The sequence below is a fragment of the Hordeum vulgare genome, chromosome 5H, assembly GCF_904849725.1.
Source record: "Hordeum vulgare subsp. vulgare chromosome 5H, MorexV3_pseudomolecules_assembly, whole genome shotgun sequence".
Classification (NCBI taxonomy): Eukaryota; Viridiplantae; Streptophyta; class Magnoliopsida; order Poales; family Poaceae; genus Hordeum; species Hordeum vulgare.
The window spans coordinates 571,851,893-571,862,966 of NC_058522.1; the positions used below are offsets into that span (position 1 = coordinate 571,851,893).

Genomic DNA, 11,074 nt, shown 5'->3' on the forward strand with positions numbered 1-11,074 from the left:
AAGTTAAGTTGATCGGTTCCTTCCCGGTACCATAGGAACAACAGCATGGTATGCCTGTCCAATCCCAACGTAACCCACGTATCCCACATGAGCACAACCAACATGATGGAGCATCAACACACACCGCGACCAAAATCCACCTCGCAACCAAGCAAGAACCACCGAGCAGCGTATCAAGCAAACATGTAGGACCCAGCACCAAGCATTATGGCCAAGTCCATGTGACACAGTAAGCATGAAGCAATAATAAGCAGGTCAGTAATATGGTCTGTAATAAAGGATCTGCTTACTCACAGTACAACATCATAGTTCAAATACATGATCACAAAGTTTCAAACACAAGGAAACACACCTCATGATAGTAGATAGGGTTTTCATACCTGGATGAAACACACTTCTCAAGATCCAGGCCATCAGTAGGGACCTGATCGGTCACGACTGTAGCGGTCACCCCCGCTCCCACCATCTCGGCTACGGCTAGAATACCGGTCACTGCCACGCTCAGATCTATCACCGTCACGGTCCGAACGGTCACCGCCACGGTCCGAACGGTCACGGTCAGAACGATCGCCGCCACGGTCAGAACGGTCGCCACCACGGTCGGATCTACCACCACCATACCTATCATCTCTGCCACCATATCGGTCACCTCTCCCGCCGTCACCATCTGGGCACTCTCTAGCAAAGTGTCCAGGTTTGCCACACTTGAAGCAGTCCCCACCACCACCACTGCCACCACGCGGCGCACGACCACCACCATAGTCCCGGCCACGGTCACCACGAGACCCACGGTCACGATCAAAATCACGGTCACCGTTACGATCTCTACCAACCCCTTGAGGCTGAGCTTTATCAACAGTGATGGCCCTCCCTTCCAAGTCCAATCCATTCATGTCCTCGATAGCTTCTTCCATGGCTTTCTTCTCGTCAAAGGTCACAAAGGCAAATCCACGTGAACGTCCAGAAAACTTGTCCATGACCACCTGCACATTACCAGGAAAAAAAACATGAATAAAAGCTCATGATGAACAAACGGTAAAGTGTATATGTGGAATGGTTGTGAAGGTAAAAAAATGCACTCAGTCAACCAATATGAAGCCAACATTTGCAAAACAATTCAGGAACTAATAGCAAGTAAACAAAAAACATTACAGATATAATCAATAGTGAGAAATGTAGAAATATGCCATTGTATGTCCTAAAAGCTGTATTGTATCAAGGTTGGACACAGAACCAAGGGAAATATTGATCTCCTAGGAGGATTGTACTCTCCATCTTTTCAATGAAATGAAACGCAAAGATCCTTTTGAATAGTCCTGTAGCAGGCATAATTGCTTCACCAAAGCTCTATCAGACACTGAGCCTAGGTTCAGAAAAACAATCCGAACGTATGTCGTTCTTGAGTTGAAAAAGTAAACAGTTCGAACCATGACCACAAAAAGTATTACCCCACGTAATAAATGGGCAAGAGATTGTGTACATCACCTTTGCCTCGGTAACTTTGCCGTATTTTGAGAATGCATCCTTGAGGCTTTCATCAGTTGTGGACCAGGACAGGTTCCCAACGAAGCACCGGTACTCATCCTCATCCGCCATCACTGGCAGGATAAACAAACACACACAAAACATAGGCAGGTGAGAAAATGTTAGAACTTGCTGAAAGAACGAGAGCCAATACAGACTATACGGCGATATTTTGTTCATTCAACCTCCTAAAAGTGATAAGTACTTCCTAGGTACTTACTATGAAGAGTTGGCACATCTTAACCAGCAAAAAAAAAAAAGAGAAGCTGACCATGGCAATTTGCCAATGCACGGTATCAGTTCATCTAAGATAAACTGCACATAAAATTTCATGGAGAAGAGGATGCTTTACTGGAAGCAGAGTGGCACAGCAGAGAAGCTGAACCACCTACGAACAACAACGGACAGAATAGAAGCCGAACCGAACCGAACCGCCTATGGAGTATGGACATCAAACAGAAACAGAATGGCATCACGAAACTGATGTGACGAGCTGCCCCTAGCATACTTGTAAAACAAGTCTGCTGAACCTTCTTCTCTGTGCCCTGTGTTTGGAAATGAATTTTACACAAGGCTAACTTAAATTCTTGAGGAGACTGCAAACATGCGTCCTAAAAAAAGCATGCTCAGTTCAGTTTTATCCGGGAGAGCATGAACCGGCGCTACAGTGGTAAGCTTAAATCTCAGATGTACGCTCTGCCGCTGGGGGGATCCGTCCTGGACGCGGAAGGAAGACCAGAAACGCGGGCATCAGAATACCGGATTATATATAGGCCTCGGCAATGACTCGACCAGAATCTACGACGCCCTCTAACCAGACCAGACTCTGACATCCGTCTGAGCAAGCACGATGGTCGCTCGAGCTGGAAACGGGGCCGAAACGCAGTCAGAGAGCCGCCGCGGCCATCTCGCGTCGCAACCAGAACTTGGTCGCCGGAAGAGGACGGGGCAGGAGGCGAGGGATCTCACCTGCGAGGAGGGGGAGGAGGAAGACGGAGGCGAGGGCGGCTTGGGGAGCGAGGAGGAAGATGGTTGACCAGAGAGGAGAGACCGCGTCGTACAGTAGTACTGGCGCGGGGATTTTATATACGTAGTGGAGTAAGAGTAATCTCTCCCGGAGTGGAAACGTTGGAACCCTAAATCCCAGCGGCGGCGCCAGATATTTTCCTTCCACGGTGGGCGTGGCAGACAGGGCCGGACGGAAGTAACAGTGAGGCAAAAGATCACTCTCATAGATTACCACAACTGACGCATCACATACATGTGAATGAGTCATTAACTGAAAGTTTTTTCTTTTTTCCGTAGTATTTGAAAAACGTTTTATTTTACCATACCTTTAAATCTTGAATCATTTTTATTGTTGGGTTTCTTACGTCGAGATTGAAGAAAACTAGATCTCATGTTGATAGGTTTTAACGAATTTTTTCATAAAAAATTCGGCTAAAATACCATGCCTCTCGTGATAGAAAAAACAACAAAAAAATGCGTTTTTTTTTTCCGAGATGCACGGTCATGCCTTTCGTGAAGGCAAAATTGTGACTCTCGCAAAAAAATATCATACTTTTTTTTCATTTCTCAATGGCACGGGCGTGCCTCTCGTGAACGTAAAATCGTGTCTCCCGTGAAACCAAAATCATGCCTCTCGCGAAAAAATACAGAAAATGCGTTTTTTCGCGCCAAAGAATTGATTTTTTTTCTCCCAAAAACTAAGAAAGACGGGTGAAAACCCGAAATACAAAAAAAATATCAATCTAAAAATCCAAAAACGCATGCGGAAAAAAATCTGAAGGAAACGCTCAGAGCGCGGCACGTGGCGGCGACTAAGAATGCTCCATGTGACAGCGCGTGGGAGTGCTAGCTGAGAGGCTTCCCAAGGAGCGCTCGCTAGCTAGTTGATCTCCTTTCCTTCCTTTCTCTCGGTTCGTTGGGCTCGAACCTCGTGGGTAGATGGTGGGCCGCCTGTACATGCTCCATGACAGGGCGCACCACTCAACATGGCAATGTGTATCCGATACCCGCAAACTCGACGGGTAAAAACCCATTAGGGTAAGGATATGGGATATAAAAATAACCATGAATTTCTAAATAGGAAAAGATTTATAACCAACGAGGTAAGGCGGGTACGGGGACGGAATGGCAATATCCATACCCGCAAACCCGTATAATAAAACACCTTGTCAAGTATGTCCCCTGTATCATTGACATAGATTGAAAAAAAAAACTAAGCTAACTAGGCATCTACCCATGCCCTCACCCTCCGAATTCCGGATCCAAACATTAGTAGGAAAAACCTTATAGGTAGGACCATGTTAGTAGTGCTGGCTCTACCAAGCGCTACTGCTATTGTAAAAAACGCTACTGCTAAACGGGACCCAACGAGCCCACAGACGATAGCAGTAGTAGCAGTCGCGCTCCCTTATAAAAAGCGCTACTGCTAAGTAGAATAAAAGTAGCGCTCGGCGGGAATCAGCCCTACTGCTATAGGGCCCCACTTAGCAGTAGCGCTGCCCTAGAAAAGCGCTACTACTAAGACCAATAGCAGTAGCGCCCTTTGGAAAGCAGCGCTACTACTACGCGTGGCTAATGACAACTTTTCACCCACACACCCCCTCTCTCCCCTTTCCTCCCCCCCTTTGCCCTCTCCCTTCCTTTCTCCTCTCCTCTCTCTAAGTTACTTCTCCACCATTGTTGTCCTTCTTATTTCTTCATTCTACCTCTATTCTCTCCCCGTTAATGCCCCCTCCACCCTAATTCTCCTCCATAAATGACCTCTTCTAACTCTACCTTCCATATTTATTTGGCTTTCCCTCCTTCCATACATATAGATCTAGCTAGATCATCTCTCTCCCTCTCCACTAGTTAGCTAGAGCCATCTCTTCCACAACAACTACATCTAGTTATTTATTTAGCCGTGCACAATCTCTCTCGGGATATAGGTGAGTAAAAAGTTGTGCATTTCAATAATGGGAATATGTGTGTTTGCGATATAAAGGGATTTGTGTTAGTGACATGCCCGTGAGTTGCTTATGTTTTGTCGAAATGTCGATTTATTTCCGTTTCGGCGAATTTTGAGCAAATAAACGGACTGGGATTAGATGTCCGTGTACAAAATGCAAAGAAGGAGTAATTTTGGACCCTTTTGATCATGACAGTTTGAAGGCCCACTTGTTGATCAATGGTTTCATGGATGGCTATACTCGGTGGATAAGTGAAGATGATGATGAGGACGTCCACATGGCACGGAATAACGACATGGGACTAGACGAAGAGATGACCGATCGACACAAAGACGATGGCACCGGACACAGCGGCGGGGAAGATCCCGAACACGGCAGCCGGGAAGAGTCCGGACACGGCGGCGGGGCAGAGACCAGACATGGCAAAGAAGAGCAACGGACATGCGATAGTCTTTGACGCTACTAAGTTCAGTCGTGCAGGACCCTCACGTTTGAGACCTCCTTCACAAGAGTACGACTAGCGACAAAGTTGCTTCTAGAGAGGAGGCCAAGCTGGCGCAACTTGAAGTAGACTCAAAGACTCCATTATATGACGGTTGCGATCCTGAGGTGACCCGCTTGAGTTTCACGCTCGAACTTCTAAAGACGAAGGCCAAAAACAAATGGACAAACAAAAGCCTCTATGAGCATTTGAAGTATCTACACAATAAAGTTCTTCCTGCGGGGAACCTGTGTCCTACTAGTGTCGAGGAGGCCAAGAAAATCGTTTGCCCTCTTGATCTGTCGCACGTTAGATACCACACATGCATTAACGATTGCATCATTTATCGGGGGAGCACGCGGAAAAAACCAGGTGTCCAGTGGGCAATGCTTCTCGATACAAGAAGGCAGGAAAGAAAGCTCCTTAGAAAGTTGTATGGTACTTTCTGATCACTCCCCGACTGCAGCAGTATTTCGTAGAACCTAAGGAAGCAAAGCTCATGCGCTGGCACATGGAGAGGAAGAAGCCCGATGATGGAGATGATCTGAAGCTGAGACACCTCGTAGATGCTAGCCAGTGGAGAGCAGTCAACACCGAATATGGATTTTTTGAAGAAGATGCAAGGAACATCATGCTTGGTGCGAGTACCAATGGCATGAATCCGTTTGGAAAATAGAGCACCAACCACAACACATGGCTCGTCTTTGTATGGATGTACAACCTCCCCCCATGGAACTGCATGAAGACAAAGTACATACACATGAGCATGTTGATTCAAGGGCTGAAATAACCGGGAAATGATATTAACCTGTATATGGAGCTTCTGAAAGAGGAGCTAGACACGTTATGGAAATTGCCGGTCAAGACACGAGACGCCAGCACAAGAGATTATTTCTATATGAGAGTTGCGTTGATGACGACGGTGCATGACTATCTCGGTTATGGGTACACCTCAGGCCAGGTGTGCCATGGATACCGCTGATGCATGATGTGCATGGATGATACAACGTCTCAGCAGCATACGTCAATGAAAGATGCCGAGTTTGGGAAAATCGTGTACATGGGGCATCGTAGATGGCTCGAAAAGGATGAACCATGGAGAAAACATGGAGATCTATTCAATGGTTTGGCTGAGCATCGAGGACCTCCACGTAAGAGGAGCGGCGCCGAAATCAACGAGTTGTTGAATAACTGGGAACAGTGCCCCGCGCAGGGAAAGATGGAAAAGGCGTCAGAGCGACTACTGAAGGTATGGAAAACGAGGTCTGTTTTCTTGAACTTGGAGTACTGGCCCAATCTCGACACGCCTCATTGCCTTGATCAAATGCATATCATGAATAATGTCCTCGAGAGCTTGCTTGGCACACTGATGAACATGCCGGAGAAGACCAAGGATGGGCCGAAGGCAAGGAAAGACTTGGAAGATTGGGAGATCAGGAGGGATCTCCACATGCCCCGTAAAAAGTCGACGGAGGAGACGAAAACGGATACGGCGGCGGGGCCAAGGGGAAGAAAAGTCAACAAGAAGGAGTAGAATTGTTGCCCCCCTTCTTACTTCACCTTAAGTCCGAAGGAGATCGATCAATTCATCAAGTGCCTTACGGGAATCAAAGTCAGTTCCGGTTACTATGGGAAGATAAGCAGATTTCTAGACACCAAGAGGAAAAGGTTCAACGGGATGAAGTCTCATGACTATCACGTGATGAAGATGCAGATACTCCCAGTTTCCATTAGAGGGATAATGGACAAGCATGGCCATGAGATGCTTACTGGTCTTTGTAACTTCTTCGACGTTATCTCTCGAAAATCCATCAGTGTGAAGCAGCTTCGAAGGCTACAGGAAGAGATCGTTGTCATACTATGTGAGCTTGTGATGTACTTCCGCCCTCGTTCTTTGATGTCATGGTGCATCTGTGTGTCCACATCGTAAACGACATCATCGACCTCAGGCCGACATTCCTTCACAGCATGATGTCATTCGAGAGGATGAATGAGATCATCAAAGGATTCGTTCATAACATGCCCCGTCCCGAGGGGAGCATCATCCAGGGGTATCTGACTCAAGAGTGCATCTCCTTTTGCGAGAATTATATAGGCAAAGAAGACCCTGCTGTTGATTTGCCCGTCAACAAGCACCATGGGAGGCTCGGAGGAGAAGGTCACAACAACGACCGGAGGGAATTGCACGTGGACTAGTCGGATCGAGGGGACGACTTTGACAGGGCTAACTTAGCAGTGCTACAACACCTAGATGTGGTAGATGATTATGTGACACTACACAAAGAAATCATCGCAAATAAGTACCGTGATACGGGGATGCGCAAGATGGACGACGAAGTTACTGTAGAGCACAACACCACTTTCTTGTGTTGGTTCAAAGAGCAAGTTCGTGCTAATCCCCCGGAAGAGGGCAGTGCAGATGGGTTTCTCATACACGTCTTAGCACATGGCCCCGCGCCCAAACTCACGTCCTATGAGGCATACGATATCAATGGGTACACGTTCTACACGGAGGGCAAAGACATGGACAATGATTACCAGAACTCAGGGGTGATGATTCATTGTTTGACCAACTCCAATGGCACAACCGAAAGATTCTACGGAAGGTTTGAAGAGATCTGGGAGCGTAACTACGCTGGAATGCACGATGCGACGATGTTCCGTGTCAGGTGGGCTAAGGCCGTCGTAAGAGAAAAACAAGTATTTCACTACCATGTCTATACCCGACGCGAAGAGCGCTAACGTGAACGTTAACGTCATCGCCAAAACTGAGCCATGAATGCACGTTAAGCACGTGACACAATGTTTCTTCATAACCGACCCGAGCAATCCCAACCGTGTTGTTGTGAGGAGAGGCAAAAGGAACATCGTTGGAATGGATGGAGTCGCCAACGAGGAAGACTACAACCAATAAGACAACCCGGTGAGGGAAGATGACGATGATGGTGAAGCATACGTGAAAATAAGAATCAAGACTACATTATCTAAGAAAGATCGTACTCCATGGTGCTGGAAAAGAAGAATCAAGACAACGAACAAGAAATGGAAGAAGCTCAATGTGAAATGTCTTCGACGCAGCTGAGAAACAATAATTTATATATATATATATATATATATGTGTGTGTGTGTGTGTGTGTGTGTGTGTGTGTGTGTATGTATTTTGTGTACGAAACAACAAATAGTTCTGGTAATATTCACGGAGTATGGAAGGGAGACGTTCTTATCGACTTTGTTCCATGCCGTTGGGATAAAAACAAAAAACAAAAACAAAAGGGAGAAAGCAATACCAAAGAAAAAGAAAAGTAAACAGAAAAGAAAAGGAAAATAATAAAAAGAAAAGAAAAATAATAAAAGGAAAGTAATAAATAAAATATTAAAAGAAAAAAAAGTTAGACGTAGTGCTGGTTTAGTACGCGCGCTACTGCTAACTTAGCAGTAGCGCTTTTACTAGTACATCGCTACTCCTATATGTCGTATAGAAGTTAGCAGTAGCGCTGGGTCAGTATGAGCGCTACTGCTAAGTTAGCAGTAGCGCTGGGTCAGTATGAGCGCTACTGCTAAGTTAGCAGTAGCGCTGGTACTTATCCAACGCTATTGCTATTATTACTTAGTGAACCGTCCCCCTCTCTCCGTTCGATCCCCTCTCACCCTTTCATCACTCCCTCTCCCCGATCCAGCGCCGTCGTCACCACCGTCTCGACCCCGACGCCCTCGCCGTCGCGACCCCGACGCCGTGCCGCCTCCCTCGCCGTCGCTGACCCCGACCCCGTGCCTCCTCCAGGCGCCCTCCCCTCCTCCTCAAGGAGCAAGGCGGCGCTCCCGGATGCCGTGTCGCCTGCCTCCCTGTCTCCGACCCCGACCCCGTGCCTTCTCCAGGCGCCCTCCCCTCCCCCTCTAGGAGCAAGAGGTGCTCCCCGACGCCGTGCCGCCTCCCTCGCTATCTCTGAACCCGACCCCGTGCCTCCTCCTCCCGCCCCGGAAAGCCCCCCCTCCCCCCCCCCGCGTCCTTCCTCCCCCTGAAAACCCTCTCCTTCTCCTAACGCGTGCGGTGTCGCCGACCCCGACCATGTGTCACAGTCGATATCATGGATGTGCTATCTAAACTCTGATATTTTATAAGCCATGTAATTCAGATTGTAGTTGTAGGTGTAGACTGTTTTTTGTTCAATGAAATGCTAGCCTAGACCGATTTTTATTTAGTACGAGTGGTAATTTTTTTTGTAGGTGTACACTTTCTTTTCATGTAGGCATGTAACCACAATCCTAACCCCACACAGAAAATATACATGCTGTTGGGATATAGGTCATTTGCGGTACTAAATTTGCCCCTTTAATGAGGATATACGGATCACATGCCATTGTGTTCCAAAGGTTCAACCTAAGCATCAAGGCAGCTTAGCAAACATAAAAATGTAACATGGCTCAACAAACGAAAATGCAGCAGTGAACTTGCAGCAACTCAAAAAGACCAGTCCAATAGTTGAAAACGTGCCATAACTTTCCAAGAAGGAAATTCTTTTGAACTACGGTCTCGCAATTCATGCTTCTTCAAAATATGAAGTGAAAATGACTACAACATAGCAGTTGAAAATTTCTATAGGATGGATACTCGATGCTTCATAACATCATCATGATGATGTTCAAGAACATGATGACTAGCATAACAAGCATGAAAATACATGATTAGTAGCACCACCATAATGAATAAATTAAACATATGTAGTACCAAATGAACATGATGAATAAGATATCACATTTTATAACCTATTCGAGCACACTCCATTTGATTACATTTGGTTTCTTTTTATAAGTTGATGCATGTGCATTTTTCCTCCATGTGGTTCGAGGCAGATCAGAGCTAAGTAGGATGTTAAAATATAATCTTCTGATGTTGTGGACACTTGCATTTGACACTTGTGCATAATCTTGGATTTTGATGTGAGCAATCCTATTGAACATATATGATGCGTTTTTATCCAGGCAAACTATTTTGTTTGAGGAAGTCCGAAAGATGTATAAATCATGAATGTCCGAGTGGCCTATGTTTTGCCGGAATGTTCATTCATTTCTGTTCCGACAAATTTCAGGCACTCCATATGCCCACTTTTTAGCAAAGGTCATACTGAAAATTTTCGTGAATTTTGGCATGACTTGTGATAGAAGCTAGGACATATCGAGTGCCCAGGAATTGCCGGAAAGGGGAATAGATCAACATTCCAACCAAATATAGGCCCCTTTTTATTATTCATGTTATTCGGCCTGTAATTAAACTATTATACTTAAATACTCATAGGAAATTAATATGTCTAACCACGACGAAGCTAGGGGTTCTGGTCGCCTCGAAGAAGACCATTTTGACGAAGCAAATCTTTTTTTCAATTACTGGACAAACACCAGATGCGGATGCAGGGTGGCAGTGAGACCAACCCCGACACCGACACTGCCACCGGCAACGACACCACCCCCAAGACCGGCAACGATGTTGATGTAGCCGGTAAAGGACTGAAGCCGAAGAGGGAAAGAAAACCAAACGAGCTCGGCACTGGAAAATTTGTGGTCACGGCGATCCACCCCACGAAATTAGAGCCAACGACGCCGGAGGAAGCGCACAAGTGCTACGACAATCAACTAGGATGCATCCTCAGGGAAATCGCCAACATCTACGACGCAAAGTTAAGGAAGATGCTGTTGGAAATATGCCCTAGAGGCAATGATAAAATAGTTATTATTATATGTTCTGTTTCAAGATAATCGTTTATTATCCATGCTATTATTGCATTGAATGAAAACATAGATACATGTGTGGATACATAGATAAAACAATGTCCCTAGCAAGCCTCTAGTTGGCTAGCCAGTTGATCAAGGATGGTTAAGGTTTTCTGACCATATGCAAGTGTTGTCACTTGATAACTGGATCACGTCATTAGGAGAATCATGTGATGGACAATACCCATATTATAGACGTAGCATGTGATCGTGTCATTTTGTTGCTACTGTTTTCTGCGTGTCAATTATTCATTCCTATGACCATGAGATCATGTAACTCACTGACACCAGAGGAATACTGCTACGGCGACATAGATCTTCTGTCATCTCTTGAGATTGCGTTGGT

At 46.0% G+C, this 11,074-nt stretch overlaps 1 protein-coding gene across 1 annotated transcript; it reads right to left on the reverse strand.

Annotated features, from left to right (window-relative positions):
• Positions 1–236: 236 nt before the first annotated feature.
• LOC123394945 (glycine-rich RNA-binding protein RZ1A-like) lies at positions 237–2,599 on the reverse strand. The gene is made up of 3 exons (XM_045089849.1): positions 2,494–2,599; positions 1,486–1,598; positions 237–983 (listed from the first exon to the last, which is right to left on the reverse strand). The coding sequence occupies exons 2-3, from the start codon at positions 1,594–1,596 to the stop codon at positions 414–416; spliced, it is 681 nt and encodes a 226-aa protein (XP_044945784.1). The 5' UTR covers positions 1,597–1,598; positions 2,494–2,599; the 3' UTR covers positions 237–413.
• Between the last annotated feature and the right edge of the window lie 8,475 nt (positions 2,600–11,074).

Bases quoted from the DNA above. Each gene is read 5' to 3' on its own strand.
- LOC123394945 (XM_045089849.1), bottom strand. From the start codon at position 1,596: ATGGCGGATGAGGATGAGTACCGGTGCTTCGTTGGGAACCTGTCCTGG. The intron at 984-1,485 runs GTGATGTACACA...GGTAATGTGCAG, and splicing joins GCAAAGTTACCGAGGCAAAG to GTGGTCATGGACAAGTTTTC.